General features: G+C 39.5%; 4 protein-coding genes across 4 annotated transcripts; 2 read left to right on the forward strand and 2 right to left on the reverse strand.

Annotated features, from left to right (window-relative positions):
• Positions 1–3,517: 3,517 nt before the first annotated feature.
• On the reverse strand, positions 3,518–5,361 carry LOC122015483. The gene is made up of 3 exons (XM_042572396.1): positions 4,895–5,361; positions 4,419–4,802; positions 3,518–4,324 (listed from the first exon to the last, which is right to left on the reverse strand). The coding sequence occupies exons 1-3, from the start codon at positions 5,282–5,284 to the stop codon at positions 3,674–3,676; spliced, it is 1,425 nt and encodes a 474-aa protein (XP_042428330.1). The 5' UTR covers positions 5,285–5,361; the 3' UTR covers positions 3,518–3,673.
• Positions 5,362–6,835: 1,474 nt separating this feature from the next.
• LOC122015492 (fructose-1,6-bisphosphatase, chloroplastic-like) lies at positions 6,836–8,645 on the forward strand. Its single transcript, XM_042572410.1, has 4 exons — positions 6,836–7,354; positions 7,436–7,660; positions 7,758–8,264; positions 8,372–8,645. Exons 1-4 carry the CDS (start codon positions 6,920–6,922, stop codon positions 8,441–8,443), a joined length of 1,239 nt encoding a protein of 412 aa, XP_042428344.1. The 5' UTR covers positions 6,836–6,919; the 3' UTR covers positions 8,444–8,645.
• Positions 8,646–9,530: 885 nt separating this feature from the next.
• Positions 9,531–13,460, forward strand: LOC122015499 (mitochondrial uncoupling protein 1-like). The gene is made up of 9 exons (XM_042572421.1): positions 9,531–9,789; positions 10,113–10,328; positions 10,419–10,497; positions 10,632–10,765; positions 10,838–10,936; positions 11,044–11,148; positions 12,167–12,241; positions 12,787–12,873; positions 13,118–13,460. The coding sequence occupies exons 1-9, from the start codon at positions 9,709–9,711 to the stop codon at positions 13,151–13,153; spliced, it is 912 nt and encodes a 303-aa protein (XP_042428355.1). The 5' UTR covers positions 9,531–9,708; the 3' UTR covers positions 13,154–13,460.
• A 223-nt stretch (positions 13,461–13,683) lies between these two features.
• Positions 13,684–21,828, reverse strand: LOC122015509 (alpha-glucan phosphorylase, H isozyme-like). Its single transcript, XM_042572434.1, has 16 exons — positions 21,600–21,828; positions 21,141–21,352; positions 20,869–21,048; positions 20,133–20,309; positions 19,964–20,049; positions 19,161–19,350; positions 18,608–18,700; positions 17,419–17,603; positions 17,169–17,286; positions 16,965–17,096; positions 16,514–16,732; positions 16,226–16,429; positions 15,703–15,861; positions 15,058–15,321; positions 14,575–14,765; positions 13,684–14,073 (listed from the first exon to the last, which is right to left on the reverse strand). Exons 2-16 carry the CDS (start codon positions 21,345–21,347, stop codon positions 13,947–13,949), a joined length of 2,532 nt encoding a protein of 843 aa, XP_042428368.1. The 5' UTR covers positions 21,348–21,352; positions 21,600–21,828; the 3' UTR covers positions 13,684–13,946.
• Between the last annotated feature and the right edge of the window lie 431 nt (positions 21,829–22,259).

Here is a 22,259-nt window from a genome sequence, read left to right on the forward strand (position 1 = left end):
TCTGGTGGTATCAGTATCGATCCACCATTATCAAGGGTTGGAACCTATCAAATTCACTTCAGAGACCATGATACAGAGGTCCATGTCTGATTCCTCAATCAAGTTGGTCTCCTGCTTCTTCTTTGGCTTTTTATACTTCGAAGCTTTGTGACCAACTCGATTACCAGAGAAATTTTTCTTGAAACTTTCTCCTCTAGGTGCCATCTTAGAAGATTTGGGATTCTTCTGTTTCGAGGTTTGACCATGCTCTACTACGTTGGCTTTTACAGTTGCTTGAAAGAATAATTTCTTCTCTGAACTCTTGTTGTCTTCTTTAATTTGAAATCTTACAATGAGTTCTTCTATAGTCATCTGCTTCTGCTTATGCATCAAGTAATTCTTGAAGTTCTTCCAGCCAGAAGACAGTTTCTCAATTATTACAACCACTTAGAAGGTTTCACTCAGCGCCATACCTTTTGAGTGAATCTTTTGCAAGATCACCTAAAGTTCTTGGACTTGGATAATCATTGACTTAGAGTCAACCATCTTGTAATCCAAGAAGCGGTCAACAATGAACTTTTTAGCCCCAGCATCCTTCGATTTGTATTTTTTGTCCAAGGATTCCCACAATTCCTTTGTCATTTTCTTCTCACAGTACACCATATACAACAAGTCAATAAGACTGTTGAGGATATAATTTTGACATAGAAACTCAGACTCGTTCCATTTGTCAACTGTACTGATGGTTTTCACATCATTTATACCCTCAGCAAATTTGGGAGGTTCCTCAATCAGGATCCGTGCCAAGTTCAGCGTGGTCAGGTAAAAGAACATCTTCTGCTGTTATCACTTGAAGTTCAACCCAGTGAACTTCTCTAGCTTTTCTCCATGTGTGATTGGAGCATTTCCAATAGGGGCGGAGGAGATTGGCACATGTTGAGCCTGTTGCATCTCAACATCTTCTACCGCCATCTCAACAGAATGAATCTGTTTTAAGACTGTTGGATCTTTATCCACACACTGTCGGAGGGATAGTACGTACTTATCTGTCAAGATGACTTGAACTGATAATCTCAACCTATCATCCTAGTAGGCTGATCACCAAGTTGCTACATCGATGAGTTCTCTGAGTGCCGAGTCGAGGATACTCATGCCGACCGCTTGAGACGGACACCAAACAAATACGGAGCATGAGTTCAAGTTGCGTGAGGAGCGTCGCCTGAGGAACAAAGACATCAAGTCCTACAACGAGACAGTTTCCTTAAAACAGATTTGTCCCCTCTGACGGTGCTAAGAGGTCACACTTAGACGTTTGTTTCCCAGAATAAAATAGTGAGACCATGACACAACCTAGCATAGGTTGACGTGGCGAACTGAGCGTATACTTAAACATTATCACGAGTGTCTACCGAGCGAAGAATTGCACGACAGAACGAAAGGAGGATGAAATAAGGGAATCACTCTTCTCTTTTTCTTTCTTTTCTATGAATTCTTCACAAAATTCTACTCTCTGTTGCTTGAGCACCTTGTTTCACAAGCTCTATGTTTTTACTCCTGGCTTCTTGCTTCTTCTTATAAAGAAGTTTGTCATGCACATGTGTTCATGCATGTATGATACTTGTGTTTCACTGCTTAACACCTTGTCATACATGTGTGTTCATGCGCGGATGCCACTTGTGCTTCACATGTACTAAGGCAAGTGTTGTAAGTCACAAAACGTGGCTCGTTCATGTGACATAAAGCATGGAACAATAGGTGGCACGCTAAGGGTCGCATGTTGAGCCACATAGGTTGAGTATGCACATGCAAAAGAGACTCGTGGCAACTTTGAACTGATATAGGTGGACACACTATGCCCCAACCGTGGTCCACTTCATGCAGTAGTGTTGACGCAAGAACCCTTTGGTTGGTGCAATCCGGACCCTGGATTCACACCTCCTTATACACTATCGATCAGTCGTAATACCACTAAACCGATGTGAGACTAATACCCACAAGTTATATTTCCATTCATATTTTTATTTTTCCAACATTAACTTGTTACAATGTTATTCATTGATTTTTTTATTCATTTAATTTTTTTTATTCAAGATTAGTGTGCAATATTCATTGATGGTCTCATTATAATAAAGTTAATATAGGAAAGTTTATTATATTTTAATTCTTAGATTGTGTGAAAAGAAATAATAATACAATAGCATAACAAAAGAACAATAGTGAATATAACAAGTCTTAGATTATCTATGGTACAACCGTTTTAATCATGCTAGGAGAAATCTAATATTGAGCATGATAAATTAAGTGAGGATAATGGTATAATGGTAGGACATCTTTTTAATTTTTTAAGTATTTAAAGATTGAGTATCAATTTCGATAAATTAATAGATAATTTTTTTTGATAGATGATTGATGGAAGAACGTTCAACTGAAATGCAAAAGTTATTAGAGCAAAAAATAAAGCACCCCACACTCTCTGAAAGGGGCATATGCCCTAATATAGTATCCCTTTATACGAGGGAGATCAAACACCTAGTAAGGTCTTTTGCACCTATTGGAAATTGATCCTAAGACTTATTAGAGCAACCATCTATTGGGATACAAAGTGTGCCAACCCATGGGGTAAGGTGCGAACATTATAAATATAAGTGAAGATGAAAGGAGTTGTTTTCATAGGGGTATTGAATATTTTTTGTTGTCAATATTACCAATCCCATGTGCACTAATAGAGAAAATCTATACAATATGTCGCTCGTTTGTTTGGTCATCTAAGCACCCACCTATCTCTTGGGCAACAATGTGCTTAACAAAGGAGGAAGGGGGCCACGAATTGAAGGATTTGCTGTTTCTAAATCTTTAAGGAACATTGATAGAAAGAAAGACTCAATGTGGGTGAAGTGGGTTCATCATCAATACTTTCAAAGTCTTAGTGTGTGCGAATGAATGGTGAAGTCGACAAACAACCCTCTTCTTAAGTAATTGAGCCAAATTCATGATCAGATCAGAATTTCAACAGGCTCTACACAATAGGCTAGATGTCTTCTACCATCTTGATTTGATACAAAAAAATGGGTGGAACCATGGTCTAAAGGAGGCTTATGATTATATGAAACTAAGATGCATAATGAAGACTTGGACACATGTGATAAATATCACATTTAGCACCATGGTGGAGATGATGGGCAACTTTATGTTACAATTCTTTAATGATACTCAACTAAACAAAACTAGACTACTCGGTCTAACTTGTTTGCTATACTTTATTTAGCAATTTAAGAACCAAAAACATTATGGAGAGGAACCAGATATTGAGAGATTGTTTAAAGAAGTTTAAATGCATGTATTTAAATTTCTAAGTAATTCTTTTATAAAATTTTGATATGCTCAATAAATGTTTACCTTCATCCAAAAAGAGTGAAGATGAAATATTGGCTAAAATTTAATTGTGATTGCATAACATTTGATGTAGCAAATGCAAATAAATTTAAAATGCAAACAATGAAGAACCACATTAATGACGAAATGATATCTCTAAATGGTTATAGAAAGGATTTCCGAAATTGAGCTCCGAACATGAGGCCCAGCTTTGGCCCATTTGGATTGAATTTACGCTAATAACCCCAAAATTTTTACATTTTTGGCCTCTATTTACACAGGAAGTTAAATGGTTAATGGTAACGCACGTGACATGCTCGTGTCATGTGCTGCCCTCTTCCTCCTGTGTCCCTGCTGAGTCCGACTCGTCTATGTCGACGGCGGCGACCTGCGACGGTCCTATCCTACCGGTGGACATTGGAGATATTCTTACTGGTAGACGCGTAACCTTCTCTGCCGGAGCACCATTGCTGATGTCAACGCCATCCCTCTCCTCCTTGAGATCGCCGGGCGGGAGGAAGCACTCCATTGAGAGTCCCCAAATGTTGAAGTCCACCTCCTCCACCGTCCACGTCTCCTCCATCCGCGTCCTCGTGTGCCCGTCGTTGGTCTCCCCGAACCGGAAGAGCGAGACGTTGGTGCGGCCGGCGTGGGCGATGTTGACGCCGTCGATGGTGCGGTAGTCCTCGATGTGCGACTCCATGGTGGTCTCCCAGTACACGCAGTCCTTCGCCGACGCCGATTTGATGCGGAGGAGGTGGGAGTCCTCGAGCTGGACGAGTAGGCCTGTGCGTTGGCTGAAGTAGCCCCAAACTGTGTGGCGGATGATCTCGACGCTGCTGCTGCTGCGCGCTCGGAGGGTTGTCGCCTCCGTATCCAGGCGCAGCACGAAGCATTCCTCGCCGTCGACGGCCTTCTCCCCGAGGCACACCGAATTAGCGAACAAGTTCGCCGTCGATCTCGGATCGAGCCCCTGAAAAATTGCGATTTTGATGAGCGCGATAGGTTAGATGAAATGTTTGGGAGAAGAAAAAACATTGGGAACTGAGTGCTTGTGAGTTGGCTACTTGTAGAGAGCGGCGAAGGGGGCGAGGAGGTCCACGGGAGGCGTGCGACTGGTTCCACGGCGTCTGCCGCCAGGCCACCTTGCCGTCGCTCCCGGCGCTGATCTTGCTTCCGGCGACCATGAGCTCCAGGCACCACAAGTCGGGTTTTTTCTGCCACAGCACGAAGCCCCCGATCTCCCCTACGTTGCCGAGGCCCTTCCTCGCCTTCCTGCCATTACCAGCCGCTGCGCCGTCTCCGCTCCCGCCGCCGTTGCCCTTGGGCATCTCCGTCGCCGTCATCCGGACCTTCCCCATGGCGTACATGCTATTGATCGCTTTCAGCGCCTCATCTCCCCCAGAAGCCGCGATATACTGCTGCACAATGTACCTCGCCATCGATACTTCCTGCAATCCATAACAAAGATTACGCTTTCAAATCAGAGCAGCAACGCACACCAACTGCTCGATCAATTGGTCAAGAGAAACGGCGGTCTCACAATCGGGTCCTCCTTCATGTCCTTGATGAGCGTGGAGTTGTGAGCGTGCACCGGAAGCGGGACGAGGGGCGCCCCTATGACACCAAGCATTAGCTGGAGCTCCGCGCCTCTGCCGATGGGCGACAGCGGCGCGCGGTCAACGTGCGGCCGCATCCACGCCTTCACGTTGGTGCAGAACGTCTTGCCGCTGTGGGAGCCATCGCCGGTGAGGAACGTCTCCTCCGGCATGGGCACTTCCAGCACCGTGTCCAGCCCATCCTCCCGCTCCAGGTTCGGCCACAGCTTCCTCATGGGCGGAAGAAGCAGCGGAGGAAACCAACCGCTCTTGTCAAGCTCCAACCTTGCCGCTCCAAACTTGATGCCTCCCGCTCGTCCTCGTCTCTGCTTCATAGATTAGTACTGGAATTCGACTTGGACTCTAACAAAGAAGGGTCGTTGTTTGATGCAGCTGGCGCAGGCCGCAGAGCAAATTCTTATTTTAAGGACGCCATGTCTTGGAGCTTTAAAGTCATCGTGGGCGCACGCACTGTTTTCCCAGTTTCCCCGCCGTACTTTCGATAAAAGATGGTTAGCTTCACTTCCACTCAGAAAGCGAGAGAATAATGATAAGATTTGCAAAAGTCTAATTGTCTAAAGATAAGAAGAAGAACAGAATTAAACATGCCGCCATGGTTGTTGGGATCTGCACCACCCACCAATTCCAAATGGGACAATTCATGTCTGAAGACATGCCACCGGCATTACTCCGACCGACCATTGTTGTAGTTCTTTTGATTATCTATCTTGTTGAGGAATCTTTTTCATCTATAAGATTAAGAAATGAGTGTGCCAAACATTCATATCTCAGATATTAGAGATCAAAGACAAATTTGACTAGTGAGCATGATTTAAGACTTTAATGCTAACAGCACTCTTTGATGATGTTAATCTTCATGGAAGGAATCCTTTGAAGAGGGATTAAAGTCACCATAAAGAACTCAAGCTAATCCTATCAAATTTATTGTTAAATCATTTCTTAAGTACTATGTTTAAGCCATGCACGTTCTCCTGGGAAGAAACTAGACATAGTTTAAAATTTTTAAAGTTAAGTAATATAATAATTGCTTAACTACTAAATTTGGATATGTATAATTTGTCAAACCATTAATTTGGATATATATATATATATATATATATATATATATATATATATAGAATGCTATTGCTAAAAAAAAAACTACAAATGGTTTGATGAGAAGTAAAACAAGAAGAAGAAAAAACTAAAAAAGAGAAGGGATTAAATTATCTTCTTCGATTTTGCTTCCCCAAAACCATATGATCATCAATTAAGAACCTTCAACCAGGACCTAATGTAATCATAGGGAAACATTAAAAAGATGAACATGGCCAGCATGAACTTAACCCTCCACATTAGTTTACTTATTTAGAGAAATATGTGGCTTAAATTGAGAGCCGACAAGAAGTGCTTCTTTGTGATCTTGTCTTGTATGCATGAATAAATAATTAAAAAAATTGTAATTAATGCAAACATAACCAAGATTAAATTGTACACTAATGTGTATGTGTCTTATTAATGTGGCATTGTTGGCTTTGCTTTCCGGAGCCATCTCGCCACCGTCCCAAGCGTGCTTTCAGGGATCTCGCTTTTTAAACTAAAAAACAATGCATGTATTAGACCTCAATCAATCATTATGAAAAGTTTATATTTAATTCATTAATTAAGAATAGATTAATTTCTTCCTCAAAGTATTATTATTTCTGTTATCGGGCCGTTATAGTTGGAGATGCCCTAAGAGGTCTGGTCATGATCTCCCTGTCACACTGGTCTGGTTAGTCTTTGTTAGTCCAATCGAATTCGAGTCAGTAATAGTCAACTAGCCAATATCTACTGCAGATGAGAGGCACGAGATGAGTAAGCAACACCGGCCTCACAAGCAGCGAAACCCAATCCGCAGCCAAAGGCTATCCATTGGCCCAGCAATCGAGCGCACACCAGAGAAGCAGCAGCGCGGAGAGTGAGCGGCCATGGCATCGGCCACCTTGATCCCCGCCTCCCACCGTCTGCTCTTTTGCCCGTCGATCGCCCGCTCCTGCGCTCGTCTCTCGCTTGCCCGTCTTTCCCCAGCTCCAGCTCCAGCTCGACGAGCCGCCGGAGATGGCATCAGTGGCGGCCGCTCCGTCGTGTGCGCCGCCGTGGATGCGGCCGCCGCGGTGATTGAATCCAAGAAGAAGAAGAAGAGCAGCTTCGAGCTTCAGACCCTCACCACATGGCTGCTGAAGCAGGAGCATGCCGGCATCATCGACGCCGAGATGACCATCGTGCTCGCCAGCATCTCAATGGCCTGCAAGCAGATCGCGTCTCTGGTGCAGCGCGCCTCCATCTCCAACCTCACCGGGATCCAGGGCGCCGTCAACGTCCAAGGCGAGGACCAGAAGAAGCTCGACGTCGTCTCCAACGAGGTAATTAATTAAACCATCTCTCCCAATTCCATAAAACTGAATCAAAGCTAAAGATCAAACTTCGATTTGATTGAACAACAGGTGTTCTCAAATTGCCTGAGGTCGAGCGGGCGAACGGGCATCATAGCGTCGGAAGAAGAGGACGTGCCGGTGGCCGTGGAGGAGAGCTACTCCGGAAACTACATCGTCGTATTTGACCCACTCGACGGCTCTTCCAACATCGACGCCGCCGTTTCCACCGGCTCCATCTTCGGTATCTACAGCCCTAACGACGAGTGCTTCGCAGAGCACGGCGACGACGCCACCGTAAGCTCATTCGAACTAATGAATTCTTCCATCTCCATCTCTCCGTGATTACTCTGCTTCGAGACTAATGGAACAGACCATTAACGCATTATTGCAGCTGGATCAAGTGGAGCAGACGTGCGTGGTGAACGTGTGCCAGCCGGGGAGCAACCTGCTCGCCGCCGGCTACTGCATGTACTCGAGCTCGGTCATCTTCGTGGTCACCGTCGGGAATGGCGTCTACGTCTTCACGCTCGACCCCATGTACGGCGAGTTCGTGCTCACCCAGGAGCAGTTACAGATCCCCAAAGCAGGGCAGATCTACGCCTTCAACGAGGGGAACTACCTCCTGTGGGACGACAAGCTACGCGCCTATATGGACTCGCTCAAGGACCCCGGGCCCAGCGGCAAGCCCTACTCCGCCCGCTACATCGGCAGCCTCGTCGGCGACTTCCACCGGACGCTGCTCTACGGCGGCATCTACGGCTACCCCAGGGACAAGAAGAGCAAGAACGGAAAGCTCAGGCTGCTCTACGAGTGCGCGCCCATGAGCTTCATCGTCGAGCAAGCCGGCGGCAAAGGCTCCGACGGCCACCAGAGGATCCTTGACATCCAACCGACGGAGGTACGAGCTTAATTATCGGTTTAACTTTCAAATTTTCCTCCTTTCAACTTGCAAATTCTTGATTTCTTCTAATTTCTTCCTTCTTTTTTTTTTCTCCAATGTGACAGATTCATCAGCGCGTGCCTCTGTTCATCGGTAGCGTGGAAGAAGTGGAGAAGCTCGAGAAGTACCTGGCATGAGAATGCTTGAACTGCTTAAATCACCATGAAAGTATAGATTTGTTTAAAGGACGAATTACTTTGTGATTGCAAGGTTCATGTTTTGAAAAACAAGGAGAATCTGTAGATCATAAACAAGGAGAACCTGTATATTTCCATTCAGTTTTTTTTTAAACATGAATTTTACGAGTGATAGATCATATAATCATCTTCTTTAGAGTAACGTTGGCTTTTAGATTTTTATATAAAATTTTAAAAATTTGATTGAAATTTTTTATATAAAAATTGATCCTCGTTGCGTATGAGTTCGCCCTCTATCTTGCCATCTCGATTCTCTAGGGCAATTTGGTTATTATCCTTGAAAAATACCAAAAGGTACCGTCAAATTGCACTATAAAGGGACAGGCGTCAGGATTAAGCTTGCATCAATTGGACAAATAGTGTGGGCCAAGCCCCCTTACGATTCCTTCAATTGGGTTCATTTTATGTATCAGGACAGTGAAATTAATTACAGATTGTTTTACTATAAATTGTTTAAATTTTATGTGAAAAAATTATTTAAACGATTAATATGTCAAATAAAAGTAAAAACATAATTAAAATAAAATCATTAAATACCAAAGCGATTTAATTCAAATCACCCAATGCAAAAAAACTTGCCTTAGAACAATCGTAAGGTGTTGAAAAAAACAATTTATTTCAACAAACAAATCTTTTCCAAATACTTCTGATTTTCACGAGTAATAATAATATTTAAGCTGTTGAAAAAAATTAAATAATTTAATCTTTGTAAAAAAAAAAAGAGTATAAATACTAAAGCGGTCTCTTGAAAATAATTTAATCTGTGTATTTAGGAATTTCGAAACTTGAGCTGGTCGTTTAGCAATTTGCCAAAGTTTCATCAGCTGGACTCTGACTCAGCCACATTAAAACCAGATACTCAGTTTTTTTACTCCTTGTTTGCCCAGAGAAGCCCTCCCACGTTCCCTCACGCCTTCTGCAACGACAAACCGGGTAATATCTTGAGTATTTATCAATGAGTGCACCTAGCGAAGAGTTCTAACTATGACAGGGATTCGCGTCAGGCAAAGTGGCGTAGTTGCTTACTCCTTTTTGACATCGATGCCACTTCCGGCGCCGAATCCCTCGTTTCATTCAGTTTTTTTTCTCTATTAAATCCCTCGCTGCCTCTCCAGTCTCCGCTCCCGATCCATTCTTCTTCCTCTTCTGTCGGCTCCGGGTCCTGTCTCTCCGCCTTTCCGCGTGGTGAGCGGCGGCGGCCAGCCATGGGCGATCATGGGTCCAAGACGGAGATCTCCTTCGCCGGGAGGTTCGCCAGCAGCGCCATCGCCGCCTGCTTCGCCGAGGTAACCTCGAAATGATCGCCTGCTCCTTCCGTTGCCCTTTTAGTTCCTTCTTGAAGTGTTTTTGCTCTTGTATGAATCGCTAAGATCGTTTCTCTCTCGAAGATAGTTCGTGAATCATGATGGTAGAGTAGATAGCGGAGTACGGATTTTATTATCTTTGATTTAGGTCTGAGTATCTGTCTTTTTTAATCCTTTTTTAAGAGATGTTACAGTATATTTTGGGCCGTATATACACGTAATTTGCATTGAAATTGTTGTTAATTTTAGATGAGGTTAAATAGTTTCCTGGATCATATTTTGCATTTCTTTTATATCTATTGTAGATCTGCACTATCCCTCTGGACACAGCGAAAGTGAGGCTTCAGCTGCAGAAGCAAGCGTCTGCAGATGCCACAGCCAAGCTGAAGTACAGAGGTATGTTGGGCACTGTTGCAACCATTGCAAGGGAAGAAGGAGCTGCAGCGCTCTGGAAAGGCATAGTCCCTGGTTTGCATCGTCAATGTGTTTTTGGAGGGCTGCGTATTGGGTTATATGAGCCTGTAATCTCAAAGTCGTTCATTAGTTGGTTGCTGGTTGGCAACTCGTTCTCATAATTCTGTAACATTGTACTTGCCTGGCTTGATTTGCAGGTCAAAAATTTCTATGTTGGTGAGAATCATGTCGGAGATGTTCCTTTGTCCAAGAAAATTCTTGCTGGACTCACAACTGGTGGGTTTGTGTGAACATGATAGCTTCTCTTGAGCTAGTCTAGTCCTATTTATCCAGTAGCAATATGTCATATTACTCGATTAGTCAATTGATTGTCATCTAGACAACTAACTTGTATAGAACGACTCAATTAGGTGCCATTGGGATAACTGTTGCAAATCCCACTGACCTTGTAAAAGTGAGGCTCCAAGCTGAAGGCAAACTTCCACCGGGTGTACCAAAACGTTATTCAGGTGCACTGAATGCTTACTCCACAATCTTTAGACAGGTAATCATGCAAAAGATTATTGCTCAGTTACCTCAAATATTTGGTGGCGATTATTTCAATATTACAATATAGGAAGGACTTGGGGCTCTCTGGACTGGTCTTGGTCCTAATATTGCACGGAATGCCATTATAAATGCTGCTGAATTGGCTAGTTATGATCAAGTCAAACAGGTAAAATTTCTCATTTCTATGTCTTGCCATTTTTTTTTTGTTTTAAGTCTTTCCCTATTCTTTAATTTGATTTCACCAACATATAAATCATTTTTTGTTTGATGCAGACAATTCTGAAAATCCCTGGATTCTCAGATAATGTATTTACTCATCTTTTATCTGGTCTGGGTGCTGGATTCGTTGCTGTTTGTATTGGTTCTCCTGTTGACGTGGTGAGCTTCTAGATCAATTGCATTCCATCTTATGTTAGCTAGTTCCATTAAGAATGCAAGTGTTTTGGATAAACAGGTGGATAAGGAGTTGGCATCAATTTCCTTGCTCACTAATATTTTTTATTAACTAGACTCAGTGTGCCTTAATTCATTGTTAGAATAAGGCCTGAAAAAGATTGGGCACATCAATATCAATGCATGTTAAATTGATTTTTTTTATCCCTTTGAAAAATCTGAATTTGCAGAGTGCAAATTCTATAACCTAGATCAAGATATAGAGAAGATGTAGATCAGGTTATGAACTTTAAAAAACCTTTAACTCTCGGTGAATAATGTGTTTAAAGGGACAGTAATGAAATGCTGAAGGTGTGGAACATCATTTTGGCATTTATGATATTTATGTCACTCTCTAATTGAAGTGCTTTTGGCAAATTTGAGAGTCTTGGAATTTATTCAGCGGAAGTGTTCTTTTAGATACTTTCTCCTTGGTTAACTGTATTAGATGAAACTAAAGATAACATTCATGGAAGAGTTCTTGATATTGCTCTACATTTAACATATATCTTTCTCATGATCAGTTGAAATTGAAATTACTGCAAGTGCAGTACACAGAGTGGTTTTAAAATAAGTGCATTATTGCTGGCAGCATTCATATAATTCATTTTCTATGTATCCTAGTTTTCCTTGTCTTTCCCTACACTATAGAACCTTAGAGCTATTCTTTTGATACTTTGTGCCCTTTTGCAATTATGTCAAATAACAGTGTTTCGGAATTCATCATACATTCTCTTGACTTTTTAATGTCTCTTTTCCCATTTGATTTTAATTTTCCTATCTATGAACATCTTAAAAATTATTTTTTGGGCCCTCTAATAGATACAAACAACACATCAAATTGAAAGCTTAAAGTTACTCGCATTTTCTCTTGTTTGCCCTTGTTACTTTTTGATCGCCCAATTTCTTCTGCCTTTTATGTATAAATGAGCCAATTGATATCATGGAAACTGTATTTTTGCAGGTTAAATCTAGAATGATGGGAGATTCTGCATACAAAAGCACTCTTGATTGCTTTGTTAAGACAATGAAAAATGAAGTATGTTGAATTTCCCATGATTTTTTTCCTAATTTTATTGATCTTTATTGTATGCACCTTTTCTATTGTTCCGTCTATTGTAGCAATTGCCGATTACTCAGTTGCATCTATTGATTAGGAAGATTAGTTAAAGGAATAATTAATATGGAATTAATGATTAATTTATCTCTACAAAATCAAGCTGGACTGGTTCTAGCTTTGTCAAGCTAAATACTTCCTTTCAAAAACATGGCAAGTTAGAATTAATAATATGTAATAATAGGTTTGGTTGTGAAGGATGGTACGTCCCTTTCTTTTCCTCAAGCGAGCTCTATACCATATATCACCGTCCCCATTTAGGTCCTCTTATACTAATTTGTTTTGTCAGTAAGAATGATCTGAAAGAACAAGTTCTGTGAACCAGGTTGAACTAAAGAGAATATCCTCTCTTTTTACATATTTTCCGAATTTTGAATGCCACTATTTCAGTTTGTCATGTCGATAACATGGTTACTATACACCAAGGAAAACTGACATGAAAATTAAAATTTCTTTCTGTTCTTCAGGGACCTTTGGCTTTTTATAAAGGTTTCCTTCCAAACTTTGGTCGTCTTGGATCATGGAATGTGATAATGTTCCTAACACTCGAGCAGGTAATAACGACTGTCAATCTTCCATTTGCAATAGATGTTCTTAAACAGTTCTCCATTTTCAGAAAAAAAAACATGTAGATATGAGAATGATACTGATCCAATTCCATAGTAGGAATATAGCAAGCTAAGCTACATTTTTCAAGTAGCGTACACAAAACCTTGGTTACTTGACAGATATTTGCTTTGCGCCGGCTAAGTTCTCTTCTGACAATATGTTTCTACATTTCATATCTTTTGTGGACAGGTCAAAAAGCTATTTGCAAAGGAAGTTCCCCTTTAACACTGACATTCTGCTCATTTTATGGGTGAATAAAATGATGATTGTTTTGCGCAAAGTTTCAAATAACTGATGGATGGGGTGAGAAGAAAACTAAACTTGAGGAGTTCCAGGGAGCTCCATCAATTTACATAATACATTTGAACTAGTTTCTTGTTCCGACGTAGCAAAAGAATTTCGGCTTTTTTTTACAAAAAAAAATTGCACTATTTATAAAAAAAAATGTGCTTATATATATTCCCCATAATATCCTTGTCTTGAGACAAGATTGTTTTAGCTGCAATATTTATTAAAATGTGTTATATCTCGAGCTAAACTAATTGTGTAAATCAATTTGCAATAAAATTTAAAGTCAAAACATACATGAACTACAAATGAATTTTGAAAAAAATAATTAAACTGGTAAACTAACTCGGGTTTTTTTAGAAACTCAATATAGGATCTGCAATTTTATAATGCAAGCTAATAAAGCTTTGGGCAATATTTATAGAAGTATGAAATATTTTTAAAATTTAAAGATCGGATACATTTAATTTCCACAGCATGCCAACTTCAGCAGTTGGTCGGCTTTATTTTAGAAAATTTTCAGCTATGTTTTTTCCAGCTTATGTCCATAATGGACTACATGTTAAACAGTTTCTCTCTTATTTTCCTAAAGCTTGAAATGGCACAACTACTGTTCTTCTACACGAACATAACATTGATAGGAAAATCGGTGCCAAAAACAACTAATGGCACCCAAACTTATTCATTATCTCATATGGAGCACTACGTTCATGTTGAATCCAGTGGCTCCTCATGGCACGGGGCAGGCTTTAATGTCCCATATTTCATTTGCATACTGGGAGATGGTTCGATCGCTGCTAAATTTGCCGCTTCCAGCCGTGCTCAATATCGACATCTTTAGCCATCTTTTTCGGTCCCTGAAGAGGGAGAGAAGATGTAGAGAAATTAACTGGAGGTGGAATAACATTTTTAGTGTGGTCTTTAAATTTGGACATTGAACAACACAAACAAACCACATGGTAAACAATTTCTAGGTGGCACTTGAGTGTTTTCAACCCCCACAGAAGAACGAAATGTTGTCTGAACACCAATTTCAAAAGCTAATACCATAATTTCTAATAGGTGTTGGTTCATGATTAGCAAAATCTATGTTTTCTGTGTTGGTAACAAGTCAAAAACATGAAGTTAACACAATGGCATTTTACAGAAGTAAATTATCATGTCAAATGGGGAGTCTAACTGATAAATAAAGATGAGAACATATTCTATATGTGAAATCATTTGCATGGCATATGTTGATATCATACAGCCATCAAGCAAAATCCTTAGTTTCAAATTAATTAGTTTAGCTACATTAAATAGTCACCAAAAAGCATCTAAAAAATGAAATAATTACATTTTGAAGATAGTTTCCTTACTTGTATGCTTCATCCACACGAGACTGGGCCTCGATATAACTTGGGAAGTCATAACCAACAAGAAAATAGTCAGCACGACCATAGCCAGAATTTCCTTCCAAGGAATCTAGAAGAGCAGTGTAGTCATAGCTGCCGAATGCACCGCTCCTAATAAATTGTTTGGCCTCTTCAAACCGAGGATCTGGTTTGAACTGTAAGCATTTACAGGAGATGTTTAACAATCAAAAGCTTTTAGTAAACATTAAGATGATCCATTTGATTAACTGTGGCAGAAAATGTGAATGAAATATAAGGTGGAATGAAACCCAGAATCTCAGTTAAAGCAAATCCAATCATGATGGCTTCTCATTAAAGAGTGTGGCTTAATTTCATTTTGCAAGTATTGTTTGATAAAAACATGATCATGGAGATAAAGTAATTATTGCAATTATAAACATGTCATTCAAAAATATTTAATTGACGATGAATAACAAAGAGAAGTACCAATCCGTTTTCTCTATCTTTCCGAAGCTTTGCAACTTCATCAGCTTTGGCACCAAAAAGGAAGAAATTGTCTTCTCCTATTTCTTGTCTGATTTCCACATTTGCACCATCTAGAGTACCGATTATGAGGCAACCATTCAGGGAAAATTTCATGTTGCTTGTCCCACTAGCTTCCATTCCTGCTGTGCTGATGTGTTGGGATAACTCACTCCCAGGAATAAGCAACTCAGCCACAGAGACATTGTAATTTGGTATGAAAATAACCTGGAGAATCACAAACTAATTGTAAATATTCAATAAATGCAAATATCAGCAAAAAACTTATCACTGCTCATAACATTAGATGGAAGTTATCTACCGAGATGAAGATTTTACAAATCATATTTAGAGTAAACTTAGAATTACTATCCTCCAGTGGAAGAAAGAGATAAGGAAGTTTATGTATTCTTGGTTTTAAGAGAAATATGGCAAACACGACTTTAAAACATAACATGAAATAATGATAGATACCTGAATTAAACAGCAATAGTTCTTTTGTTAACTGATTGTTCGTTAAGTGTTTGATGGAAATATTTTATCTGCTCTTTCTTGTTGCACAATCTAGTGAGCCAAGTATGCAGAAAACATATGATACGCAAATCCTACCTTCAAATAGTTGTTGATTTCTGGATCATTGTTGACAACAGAACCAACATCATTGACCAGCTTGACAATTCTTTTAGCATTTGTATAGGTTGCAAATGCTTTTCCACCAAGCATGACAGTTCGCGGTGTTGTTTTCTTTCTCTCTTCAATGGACATTTCCTACATTGTTGGAGACAACAGTCATAACTCATAAGACAGAATCTGCAAAAAAGTCCATATATAATATTAATGGGCCCCATAATGAACTAGTGAAAGCTAGAGCGATTGACTGATTTGATGATTTCATATTCATGTTGAAGCAACAAATTTTGTTCAATATTTTGTCATTTCAAAATTTACCAATCCTAGCCAATAGGTTCATAATGTAATAGCATAACTTGAAACGGTAAACAATAATGAAATAAGGTAGGGCTGTACTAAAAATTCAGTTAGCTAGCCTAAAACAAACTTTGCATGCTTGGTGCACTTTAATTATATAATTTAAAATTTCCAAAATGGAGTGAACTCATTTTCGTAAGTGTACCTTTAGTTTCTTGTATCTATAGACTGTTCCCAGAATATTCAGAAGCTGTCTTTTGTATTCATGAATCCGTTTAATCTGTATGTCAAAGAGGCTGTTGGGGTCAATAGACACACCTGTAACATGCAATACATACTGTGCCAACCGATGCTTGTTAGCCATCTTGGCCGAAGCCCACTCAGCATGCAACTTATCATTGTCAGCAAACTGTTCAAGATATGGTCACCAAGGTCACATAACAATTCAAATTGTGCAGCACATTAGTAAAAATATATGTTCCACCATACATACTTGACGAAGACCAGAAAGAAGGTCAAGATTTGTGATCCATCCATCTGTTTTGAGCCATTTGGTGATGATATCACTCAGTTCAGGGCTACAAAATTTGATCCAACGACGAGGTGTAACACCATTCGTTTTATTCTGAAACTTGGCAGGCCATATTGAGAAGTAATTAGCAAATAAGTCTGCCTTCAGAATATCACTGTGTAGCTCTGCTACTCCATTCACCTGCAAATGTAATAACCGTACGTCCTTGAGAATATCTTACTATAAAAGAGAACTATACCTGAAATGCACTAGAGATGGGAAGAGAAAAATATGTTGTAGCTTATGAACTAGAAGTTCTTATGCTTTCCATCCCAAGAAAAGTTACATTCGAGGTTATCGTTGTAAGATGATAGATTCTAGTTGTAAAATGGTAGCGCACTGGAATATGCACTAATTACAAATGAATTCATACCTTGTGAGAAGACACTACACATAAATTAGCCATTCGCACCACAGGTTTTTGAGGATTAGAGCTATCTAAGATCTGCATATCGGAAAGCTTGCTCTCCATGCTACTGAAGGTGGAACGAATCATGGCCATAAACTGAAAAACCAGAATACTGCAAAAAGTAAATCTATAACTTACTAAGATAAATTAGAAAGACAAATGGTTTACCCTCTTATCAATCTCTTCAATGATTTCCATATGCCTTGGAAGAAGCTTATACATAACAGCTTGTGGCCATTTTTCTAGTGCCTCAGGAAGAACAGTGTGATTCGTATAAGCAACAGTCCTGCAGTAAGATTTTCAAGAAAATCAATCCCCAAAGAGAAGTACAAAAAAAAAAAAAACTATCATTATTAGAGAAGAGATAGAAATTCAATTATTAGTATTTACAAGACCATGAAAATACTACTGAATGCACCTAGTTGTCACATCCCAAGCTTCATCCCAACCAAGTTCCTCACCATCCATCAACAATCGCATTAGTTCTGGTATTGCAAGTGTTGGGTGAGTATCATTGAGTTGAACAGCAACCTTGCTAGGAAAGTCAGACCAGTTCCAAGCCATGTTCCCTTCCCTCCTCTCCTTGAATCTCATTATAATGTCCTGCAAATTATGTCAGTATAGCACCATATTAATGTTAGAACAATAGACATCTTGGATATGATAAACAACAAGAAGTTACAAGTCCCAATTAGTTGAGGATAGCTACATGAATCCTGTCATTGAACTATGTTATAATACAATATTGCTAATAATGTTTAGATATTTTAAATCACTTTTATTATGTTAAACAAAATTTTCTACTTCTACCTTTCATGCTTTTTTTTAATGATTAATTTGCCTAACAAATAATTTATTGGTCATGTTTGATCATCTATATCCATCGGCTTATTTTCTCTTATTTTAGCATTAACAAGAAGTCTAGAGCTACACCAACTTCTCCCTAGTATTAGTATTTCTTATTTTAACTTTTATATTAACTCTACACATCTTTCTTAGCATTTTAAGCTATGCAACTAACTCATATACGCATTCATTCCTAACTACTTGGTAATAAAATATGGTTCACTACACAGTCATATTAATTTTTTATTTTTGCCTAAAGATATACAAATATCATACAACTCCAAAAGCTATTATCCATTTAAGCATTCACTTTTCATCCTATTGATGATGTATCCCCAATTCCTCTTGCAATTTCTTTTGTCCATCTATCTCAAGGAATTGCATATCATGAATAAGAGAAGGTAGAAGGAAGAGAACAACACCTATAGTTAGCCAGTCAAAAAAGACACATTTGAAATCTATTTCTTAAAGTCCTTATGAAACTGACTTTTCATGACAATGAAAATGGAAATTTTCTTCCAGAGATTACACTACTCCAGTTATTTTCCATTGATGTACACTGACAAGCGAGAGTACATCTATACACTAGATACCACCAAGTTATATTGACGCAAGGAGTTCTTAAGCTACCAAACCAAGGGCAAGTGCTCTCATAATGTAGAGGTATGTGAAACACCAAATATACTTCAACCTCATTGATTTATATTAGATGGCTTTGAACCAAAGAGTATTGTGCCTCAACCTGTAAGGATCCAACATACCTGCAGTGAAGCACTACAGAGGAAAAACTGTTGTTTCAATCGCAAAATTTTGCCATCTTCTGTAGCATCACCAGGGTATAAGACTGCACATATCTGAAGTTAATATTTAATACAATCAGCATAAGCAAACAACACAATTATATAACTGCAGAAAAAAGAGAAGCAAAGAGAAGAAAAAAAGTAATAATAATAAAAAAATGATGGACAGTTCCAGCCGCTTCAATTGAATGGAAAGTCTCATAAAAAGTGCCAAGTGTAAGTTGAGATACTAAGAAAAGGGTATATTTTGAAATTATTGAATACCCAGGAGATGTAGGCATCCTCTAAATATCTTGAATATCTAAACAAGTTCAGACAAAATGTCTTGAAATGGCTCAAAGCCACAAACATCTTATTATCATATGGGTTGAAATTAAAGAAGAATAAAGGAGCATACGAAAAATGTATTTTTAATAAACAAGCCAAGAGGATGTTGATCTCAGATTAGTTAAATATACAATGAGCTCGCTTTATCTGTTCTGTATTCATGACTTGTGAACAGGTATATTTATACCTGCTGAGCTTTTGAATGGAGCTGAGAAGCAGATTCATACTTCCCCTCATTAAATTCGAACAAATTGAAATCTTTAGCACTGGATTTTGCTTCCCATAGGCGGAGGCTGATAGTATTTTTGGTGTTGTATCCTGGGATCGGTACATCATATGCCAATGCCTGTATTACCTCTCCTCCAACCCATTTCCGACTTTGAAGTAGAAACAGCAATAGAGAAGCATCAGTCTAAGATATGAATCATCACAAAACAAATAAACATGTGTATGTGTGCACGTGTGATTCTGACATTTGATGCAAGTCCAGTCATGCAGTTGTATCAATATGATCCTTAATGAACCTGGAACACATTTTACTTTTTCTGCACCAAAAAGTTGAAGAAGATATGGATTCAAACTGACTTTGCAGATGATTAAGATCAATTAAGGAATATATAAAACTAGCAAGTGGCACTTGTCACTCTACTTGTTTACTGTTATGCTAGCAGAAGAGGTAGATATCCAAACCAATTCCTGTACATAGCAGTAACACATACCAGGTAAAACATCTTATCCATCTCTCTTTCATAAAATATATCATATAACCATTATTAATCAAAAATTACACTTCCATGTATTTCTAAATGTATGTACATTTGGTCACTGAACACCATCATTGTTCTATTTCTGATTAACAAAACAATTGATCCAGTAATAGATGCCTCAATATCTATTACGTACCAGACACATAAAAGTCAAACAAGCATTCTAACAATTAAATAATAGTTCCTTAATTTAGAGTAAATTTGATAAGTCAGAAACACTTACGATCCTGTAGGAGAGACCTCGACATGGCCAAAAAATCTAACAGGGTACAAGATATCATGCCTCACGACCTCCCATGGACTGAACTTCTGTCGTATTTAATATCAAGAGACATGAGCTCTTCTTAAGAGAGTTCAGTTAAAAAAATCAGGAAATATAGAGTAGAAAGTACCTCGAGCCAATCTTCAGCTACCTCTTCTTGTCCCTCCTTAGAGATCAGTTGCTTAAATAAGCCATATCTATATCGTAAGCCATAACCCCAAGCAGGTAAGTTTAGTGTTGCCATTGAATCTAGAAAGCAAGATGCTAGCCTCCCCAAACCTCCATTTCCCAAGGCTGCATCTTTTTCCTGTTAAGGAATCTCCTTTGTTAACTTTGCAGGAAAGTTACTGGTGATTACAGGCAATTATCCCATTTAAAACATTATTCTGAAATTTTTGTTCAAAAATATGACTTCCTGTGGATGACATGCGCTGAACAAAAGTCGTCATAAATGTACAGAACATTCACAGTAGTTATTGCATTACTCAATTAATTCAAGAAATGCTTCAATAATAATGTCATGCTTTAAGCCTAAAGGGATGCCTAGAGACAATCAACATTAAGTTGATGTATATATAGTATGTGACAGAGAGCATAATGGTTCAATACTTCGATTACATCCTTACATGTTTGTCTTTCTCAGTCACCTCTATAAGCTCCCCTATTAGGAGGGAAAAATTATTTTGTCACTTCATGAAGGCCCCCAAAGAATCTAAACCGTAGTCCAATAGCACTCCTTGTTTATCTACTGTATTTTCCGATCCTGACTCACTCTCTCCTTTTTATGTCTTTGTTGTCTCTGTAATTATTGAAATGAGCAAGCGATTGGAGAATCTACACATAGTTGAGCTTGTGAAATCCATTACCTTCTCTGCAATTTCTTCAAGTTCATATCCCAATTTTTTCAAAGCATCTGCATATGCCCCAGAGAGTCCAAGGTTACCGATAGCATTGGTCAGAGCACGGCCCTGTAGGTACTCCATTGACAGGTAGTAAGTCTGTTTGGGATCAACTTTGTGAAAATGCAGGAAAGTCTCATTCCACCTCTGAAATATACCACACCAACATGCGATCAACAACCATGTAAAATAGAAGAGTCAACAAATAAAGATGCGCATGCTGGTTGCACAAGTCTCACGTGAATCAGGAGATCACGAACACTGTCTGCAGTGGCATAATAGGCTTGCTCCGGATCAAACTTAAGAGGGGAAAAGTGAGGACTGTAGCGGGCATGGAAGGCGATGTTGGATGCAATATCCGATGGCTTTTCAGCCAAAGGTTGAGCAATAGCTGGAACTTTGGCAGCACTGCCATCGGTAGTTTCTTTGTTATGCGCCATGGGCATGCTCCCTGAAGAATACACAACCAAACCATGCGATAAGCCGATGACAGCAAATTATGATGTAAAATCACCAAGTTCAAAACTTCAGAAGCTACCGGCATCCCAAAATCACCCACAGAGGAAAAAGTTAACATTTTTCTAGCATTAAACATCAAAAATGCGATAAGATCAATTTGCCAACAATCTGATGTCATGAGTTCGATACCAAAAAAAATTGTCAAAAATTTTAATAAAGAAAACTAGGTTAGAAGCTACCAAACTGTCTGCTACGGGTGGCAGGCGCTGGCTGAAGTCACGAAAACCACAAACAGGGGCTTCCTGATGCGCCTTTCGCCTCCTTTAGAAACGAAGCCTTCAATGGGTTGATATAGCTTCGAAGACGGTGGAGTCACCACGTGACGGGAAGCGGGAGATCCGAAAAAAAGTAAGCATCGACGGGTAAAATGGAACATCAGGGGAGATATTTTTGCGCGGCAGCATCCGTGACAGAGCGTGAAGCCGCCAGTTGAAGCGGCGAGGGAACGAACGGTCGGGCTGAGAAGAGGTCAAAAATTGATGGGCTCGGGGAAAATAAAATAATAATAAAAATTGTCGTAAAATAGTATAAAATTAAGAGCCCTCTCCCGACGGTCCTGGTTCTCTAGTCTCTAATCTCTGGTTACTTCGGATTATTCCACGTGGCAAAAAGTGAAATCGCTCGCTCTCAGTGTCCCCGCCGCACCCGACCCAAGGCCATCATGAAGAAGATAAATCATAACATCCTGAACGAGCATGTGACAGGTGAGGTAAGTTACACGGACCGAGAATTTACACCCCGACTTCTGATCTATTCCATGATTTATATATTGGATTATGATCAAAATCTGATTAAAATTATTATAATTTTTCTTAAGTTTATCTTTCCACTTAGATTAT

The sequence above is a fragment of the Zingiber officinale genome, chromosome 1A (assembly GCF_018446385.1).
Source record: "Zingiber officinale cultivar Zhangliang chromosome 1A, Zo_v1.1, whole genome shotgun sequence".
NCBI classification, from domain to species: Eukaryota; Viridiplantae; Streptophyta; class Magnoliopsida; order Zingiberales; family Zingiberaceae; genus Zingiber; species Zingiber officinale.